This window comes from Stomoxys calcitrans, chromosome 1 (genome assembly GCF_963082655.1).
Source record: "Stomoxys calcitrans chromosome 1, idStoCalc2.1, whole genome shotgun sequence".
NCBI lineage: Eukaryota > Metazoa > Arthropoda > Insecta > Diptera > Muscidae > Stomoxys > Stomoxys calcitrans.
The window spans coordinates 166,583,966-166,591,392 of NC_081552.1; the positions used below are offsets into that span (position 1 = coordinate 166,583,966).

Here is a 7,427-nt window from a genome sequence, read left to right on the forward strand (position 1 = left end):
ACGAAGGATGTCGAAGGGCCTAACACAACTCACTGTCCCAAATTTCAACTAAATCGGATAATAAATGTGGCTTTTATGGGCCTAAGACCTTAAATCAGCCGATCGGTCTTAATGGGGGCTATATCAAGATATAGTCCGATGTAGCCCATCTTCGAACTTAACCTGCTTATGGGCAAAAAAAGAACCTGTGCAAAATTTCAGCTCAATATCTCTATTTTTAAAGACTGTAGCGTGATTTCAACAGACAGACGGACAGACGGACGGACATGTCTAGATGGTCTTTATAAGGTCGGAAATGGATATTTCGATGTTTTCGGTGGTGGGTATAAAAATTTAATTTTCTAAAATTCCTTATGAGAACAAATAAAACTCAAAACAAGTAAAAGCGTGCTAAGTTCGGCCGGGCCGAATCTTATATACCCTCCACCATGGATCGCATTTGTCGAGTTCTTTTCCGGGCATCTCTTCTTTGGGAAAAAAGGATATAAGAAAAGATTTCCTCTGCTATTAGAGCGTTATCAAGATATGGTCCGGTTTGGACCACAATTAAATTATATGTTGGAGGCCTGTGTAAAATGTCAGCCAATTCGAATAAGAATTGCGCCCATTGGGGGCTCAAGAAGTAAAATAGAGAGATCGATTTATATGGGAGCTGTATCGGGCTATAGACCGATTCAGACCATAATAAACACGTATGTTGATGGTCATGAGAGAATCCGTCGTACAAAATTTCAGGCAAATCGGATAATAATTGCGACCTCTAGAGGCTCAAGAAGTCAAGATCCCAGATCGGTTTATATGACAGCTATATCAGGTTATGAACTGATTTGAACCATACTTGGCACAGTTGTTGGATATCATAACAAAACACGTCGTGCCAAAATTCATTCCAATCGGATAAGAATTGCGCACTCTAGAGGCTCTAGAAGTCAAGACACAAGATCGGTTTATATGGCAGCTATATCAGGTTATGGACCGATTTGAACCATACTTGTCGCAGTTGTTGGATATCATAACAAAACACGTAGTGCCAAAATTCATTCAAATCGGATAAGAATTGCGCCCTCTAGAGGCTCAAGAAGTCAAGACCCAAGATCGGTTTATATGACAGCTATATCAAAACATGGACCGATATGGCCCATTTACAATACCAACTGACCTACACTAATAAGAAGTATTTGTGCAAAATTTCAAGCGGCTAGCTTCACTCCTTCGGAAGTTAGCGTGCTTTCGACAGACGGATGGTAGGACAGACGGACGGGCATGGCTAGATCGACATAAAATGTCACGACGATCAAGAATATATATACTCTCAGACGAATATTTCGAGTAGTTACAAACAAAATGACGAAATTAGTATACCCCCCATCTTATGGTGGAGGGTATAAAAAATTGCCGGCCGCGGGAATCGAACTTGGTTTTGCGGTAGAAATGGATTCGAATTGTACATGAGCATTTTTACCCTTGCCGTATTGCATGCACCTACTTATGCCTGCAAACTGCTACGAAAGGGTATGTTGTCTACTAATATTTTGTTGTTAAGTTAAAGTAAATCTTTTGCCATTCATTACATTAATTGTGTGGTGGCTGAGTTAGTAGAGTATGCATTTTGCATTTGAAGGAACCTGAGTTCAAATCACGCTGGCAGCAAAAAGTCAACTTCAAAAAAATTTTGAACCTGGTATGAAAATAATAATTAACACGCGAAAAGGGGCAAAATGTCTCAAATATAATTGCCTAAAAATAAAATTGTTTCGTTTTTGCTTTTTTATGTCATAAATATCCCATGTTTCGCAGTGCTCCAAAAACAACATTAAGAACAGGCCGTATTTAACTGGTGCTGTAGTAGGCCAGTTCAAAACACTATTTTTGTAGGACTCGTACATGGACATATTTTGCAGGCCTTTCGGCAGGTGTATATCAAGCAATGGGAGGTGCATGACATCGTGCGAATGACACGCAATGTTATTTTGAAATGGTGTTTACATTTGTGGGGAAGTTCTGATAACTGCCTTTGCAGGCACATGAGTATGCATGTATTTCGCCTCTTTCCGCTACTGGGATATGATGGTTGTATACTAATTTCGTCATTCCATTTGTAACCAATCGCAATATTGATCTGGGACATAACTAAGTATTTATATTCTTGATCGTCTTGACGCTCTAACTTAGAATGATTAGCCGATTTATCCTCGTCCATCTGTCCATCTGCCTGTCTGTCTGTCGAAAGCACGCTAACTTTCGAAGGATTAAAGCGAGGCGAGATTCGGAATACTGGGATAGGTAAAGATCCTAATATTGAAACATTAGGCGGCGCAGCGACAGGAGTCTCAATGCAACCAAACGAACAGGGAGCCGATGATGGTAAGCAAAGATCCTAGTAAAACATCAGGCAGTACAGGGAATGGAAACCCAATACAGCTTAACTAAGAGGGACCGGACGATGGAACCATTACCGACTGTATAAAGAGTCGGAAGACTAGACTAGGCAAAGAACCTAAAACGATGACATCAGGCAGTGCAGTGACAGGAAAGTCAATGCAGTCTAATTAACGGGTACCCGACGATGATATCATCACCTACTCCCAAGGTGCCCATTTACTGAAGGACCAATGATTGAGCTAATCCAGATAAACCTCCACCGGAGCGAGACTGCTACACACACTCTGATGGAGAAAATCAGCAAGGGCAAGATTCATATTGCCTTAATTCAGGAGCCTTGGACGACCCGGAACAAAGTTTCAACTACCAATTATTCTATGGTAATACTGGCACTCGGCCGAGGACCTGCATTATTTGTCATAAAAATTTGAATTAAATATTTTCCCCAGAGTTGTCAACGTCGGATGCAACAGTGGTGAGACAAGGAGACGGTGGAGCATACCTGGCATCACTTTATCTGCCTTTCGACTCTCCGACACCGCCACCCACGTCGGAGCTGCAACGGCTGGTGAGAAAAGCAAAACGGACAGGAAACAATGTACTAATAGGGTGCGATGCGACACATTTCGTAGGGTTGTACCAACACTAATAAGTGGGCCTAGCCCTGGCAGAGTTTTTGAATACTAACGACCTAATAACACTTAATATTGGTAACACCGCTACCTTTGTTAATAGGATTAGGGAGGAGGTATTCCATGTGACGATGTGTTCGGAAAATCTAATCGATGAGGTTCAGGATTGAAGGGTCTCCATGGAACACTCTTTCTCTGACCATCGCTACTTTAGGTTTAGAATAGCACGGCCAGCGCCGAATCCGATAAGCTTCCGGAATAAGTTGAAAACCAACTAGACAAAATTCGGAAGTCTACTCAGAAGAAGACTTGGGCAAGATAATTTAGATTGTCCAAGCATAGAAGACATTGACAAGAATGTCAACAGGATTACGACTGCACTGGTGGGGTCCTTCGAAGTGGTTGTGCTCTTCAGGAAAGGAAATCAGCCCAAGAAAAACCCTGGATGACCGGAGAGATTCGCAACATAGGGAAAGAGGTCCGCAGACTTTTTAACAGCTCACGTCGTAAAAAGCGGAAGTTTTTTGGGATGTGTATTTCACACGGCTCAAGGAATACAATAAGATTACCAGAGCGGTGCCTTCTGGAAGCTTTTCTGCGAACAGGTCAAAAGAGATAATAACGCCGCCATGATAAAGAAGTTTCTCTCAAAAACCCATGTCCAAACTGAAACTTTAGTAGACGACATGGGAGTGAGAGCAGAGACAACGGAGGACATGTTGAGGCTTTTGATGAAAACCCGTTTTCCACAGGATAGGAAGGGACTCACGGAGACACCAGAATCTTGAAATAATGACGTTGATTGAAGGCTAATAATTACGGAATTTATGGTGAAGGAGGTGAGGAGCTTCAAACCATTTAAATCATCCGGACCTGATGGAATATTTCCGGCGTTACTACAGAAAGTCTGAAGTCTGTAAGTCTGGCCACAATTTTTACCGCGTGAATAGGACTTGCATATATTTCGAAAGCCTGGCGGGAGGATGTTTATACCCAAGCCCGGCACGGCAAGTTAAGCGACACCAAAGGCCTACAGACCCATAAGCCTTACGTCCTTTCTACTCAAAATCATGGAACGTATTGTGGACACCATGATAAAGAGTTGGACATCCAGCGATCTGCTCAAATACAAGCAGCATGCCTATGTCAAGGGAAGGTCGGTGGAGACTGCCCTGCACAAGGTTGTGTATGCATTGACATTGAGGGGGTTTTAACAATGTGCGGACCGACATACTGATCCAATCCTTAGACCAGTATCGGGTGGACCCGGTCCTTAGAGACTGGATAAACCAGGGGCATTGGAGACTTTCTAGATATCCGACCCATTGACATATGGATTAAGTGTGAGGCAGTCACTGCGGCTATGAGACTTAAGGCGATGGGAGAATGGATTGAGGATGGGAGCAGCTCATACCATCGCGGTATAATCGATAGCAAACCTGGAAGGAAGGTAAGAGGTTTCCGATCGGATACCTGATATGAACCTTGAAGTCGAGTGCGAGGCACTGCTGCCATCGGCACAGTCTTAGATTGACGGAGCTCTAGTATTGCCATCCGGAAGATCATGTTATACGGATGGATTAAAGCTAGAGGACGGAGTGGGCCTGAGGTTTTACATTGAGAACCCAGCGATTGAGATCTGTTTTAGACTGCCTGACCATAATACGGTCCTGCACGCGTAGATTTGGGCGATAGCGGAATGCATGAGGTGGTGTGGTGCTAACGCGTGGACGTCGAGTGTGAACATATTTACAGACAGTAAAATTGCCATAAGGGCGATAACAACCAGGACGGTAAGGTCACGAACAGTCTTGCAGTGTAAGAAGGAGATTAATGCCTTCTCTGAGGATGGCAAAATCCGCGTCGTTTATGTGCCGGGCCATAACGGAGTATGGGGAAATGAAAGGGCAGACGATTTGGGGGTGAAGGCCAGAGGACTGCCGTCAATAAACTTGGTTACCCCGAAGCCTTTCGGGTCGACGCAGTCCGAGTTAAGGTAGTGGGCGACGAATGCGCATGCATTGTGGAACAGCGAAACGGTCGGTAAAATGGCTAAAATTCTATGCGGGGATCCAGATCATGAGAAGAAGAGGCTATTACTGAAAGGAAGCAAGAAGGAGGTCAGTATAGCTATTGGTATCATAACGGGCTACGAGCTCACTTATGTAAAATCGGTGCGGCAAGTGATAGCATGTGTAGGGCATGCGGGGAAGATGATGAAACGTTGGAGCATTTTCCTTTCCGGCAGTTTGGTGGAGACACTATACCAGACATGAACCAACTTAGGGGAGTATTGAAAACAATTAAGGACTTTGAAAACAATTAAGGATTTTGTAAGTTGCACGGAGTTTGTAACATAAAATGTTCTTTTTAGAGGTTACTTTATAGTTTTTAGAGCGCACAACAGGCCGATTACTGGCTTAGGTGTATGTCCATATTGGCATGGGGCGGATTAATATCTGCACCCTCTTTTCAATCTAACCTAACCTAAAACGAGGCGCTAGAAATTTTGTACAAATAATTGTTCTTGGTGCTGATCGGTTGGGATAGTACGATAAATGGGCCAAACCGGTCCAGGTTTTGGTATAGCTGTCATATAAACCGATCTTGGATTTTGATTTCTTGAGCACCTAGATTGCGCAATTCTTATCCGATTTGGCTGCACCAGCGTTCTGTTATGACTTTCATCAACTGTGCTAGGTATGGTTTAAATCAGTTCATAACCGGGTATAGCTCCCATATAAACCTATATCGGGTTTTGATTTCTTGAGTCTTTTTCATCCGATGTGTCTGAAATTTTCCGCATGTTGTTTCGTTTTGACTTCCAACAACTGTGTAAGGTATGGTTTAAGTTGGTTCATAACCTGAAATAGCTGCCATATAAGCCGATCTGGGATTTGGACTTCTTGAGTACGCAATTATTATCTATTTTCGCTGGAATTTTGCATGAAGTGTTTTGTATTGTCTTCCAACAACTATACCAAGTATAGTCTAAATCGATTTATAAACTGATATTGCTCCCATATAAACCGATCCTCCGATTCTTGTCCGATTTGGTTGAAATTATTTACACCAAGTTTGGCAAAGCAATTAAGTTCGAGACCTGAACCTAAAATAAGACAGTAGGGAAATCAAAGATTTTGCATCAATTTATTTCCTATAAAGATTATTGATGCTACCAAACTTTTTATTTTAGTTAATGTTGGATACAATAAAAGTATGTGAAAGTTAAGATTTTTACATGTCATCGATGCCTTGAACGCCTTGAGAGCAATAACTCATATCAGAATTACAAGCAATATTCTGCTAATTCCTCTAGAGTACATTCATTGCGGCAACACTCATCGACAACTCCAAGCAAATGACGCTGCTTTCGCGTTTTTGCCAATAAGTTGATAGGGTTACCGTACATAAAATCGTTTAACAGTGTATTCGATTTGAATTTGTCTAGAATGTCCATATCATGCAGTACTGAAAGAAACATTGAAGTTCTTGGAAATTACGTCGGACTAATTTTACAGAGGCATTTACCAAGGTTATTGCTAGATTTTTTAGTCATTGTAGGAAATCCATTTATACAGACCATACGCAATACTTGTACCAGAGTATCACCACACAAACGTGATGCGTGAATTTCGTATAAAGCCACAAATAGTATAAAAACGCTTAATAATTTCATCTCTCTAGCACAATTTGAAGTCGCTGCAATATAAAGGTTGGTAAGTTGTGATAAGATTATAATGCTGAGGTTCAACTACTGACTACTTCCTGCAATTTTTATATTTGTATATTTATACCAAGTGCATACTGATAAAAAATACACACCACATATCTTCCCACGCAGGATATTTATATTGATGATATGCAAATTTTTGAATATTTTTATACCCTCCACCATAAGATGGGGGGTATACTAATTTCGTCATTCTGATTGTAACTACTCGAAATATTCGTCTGAGACCCCATAAAGTATATATATTCTTGATCGTCGTGAAATTTTATGTCGATCTAGCCATGTCCGTCCGTCCGCCCGTCCGTCCGTCCGCCCGTCCGTCCGTCCGCCCGTCCGTCCGTCCGTCCGTCTGTCTGTCGAAAGCACGCTAACTTCCGAAGGAGTAAAGCTAGCCTCTTGAAATTTTGCACAAATACTTATTATTAGTGTAGGTCGGTTGGTATTGTAAATGGGCCATATCGGTCCATGTTTTGATATAGCTGCCATATAAACCGATCTTGGGTCTTGACTTCTTGAGCCTCAAGAGTGCGCAATTCTTATCCGATTGGGATGAAATTTTGCACGACGTGTTTTGTTATTATATCCAACAACTGTGCTAAGTATGGTTCAAATCGGTTTATAACCTGATATAGCTGCCATATAAACCGATCATGGGCCTTGACTTCTTGAGCCTCTAGAGT

General features: G+C 42.0%; 1 protein-coding gene across 1 annotated transcript; it reads right to left on the bottom strand.

The window, feature by feature from the left end:
• Positions 1–6,208: 6,208 nt before the first annotated feature.
• LOC131994335 (probable insulin-like peptide 3) lies at positions 6,209–6,756 on the bottom strand. The gene is made up of 2 exons (XM_059361115.1): positions 6,546–6,756; positions 6,209–6,485 (listed from the first exon to the last, which is right to left on the bottom strand). The coding sequence occupies exons 1-2, from the start codon at positions 6,691–6,693 to the stop codon at positions 6,304–6,306; spliced, it is 330 nt and encodes a 109-aa protein (XP_059217098.1). The 5' UTR covers positions 6,694–6,756; the 3' UTR covers positions 6,209–6,303.
• Positions 6,757–7,427: the final 671 nt, after the last annotated feature.

What these genes read in the sequence shown, in the direction of transcription:
- LOC131994335 (XM_059361115.1), bottom strand. Translation starts at nt 6,693, where the DNA reads ATGAAATTATTAAGCGTTTTTATACTATTTGTGGCTTTATACGAAATT. An exon ending in AAAATCTAGCAATAACCTTG is followed by an intron (nt 6,486 to 6,545) that starts GTAAATGCCTCT and finishes TGTTTCTTTCAG; the next exon opens with TACTGCATGATATGGACATT.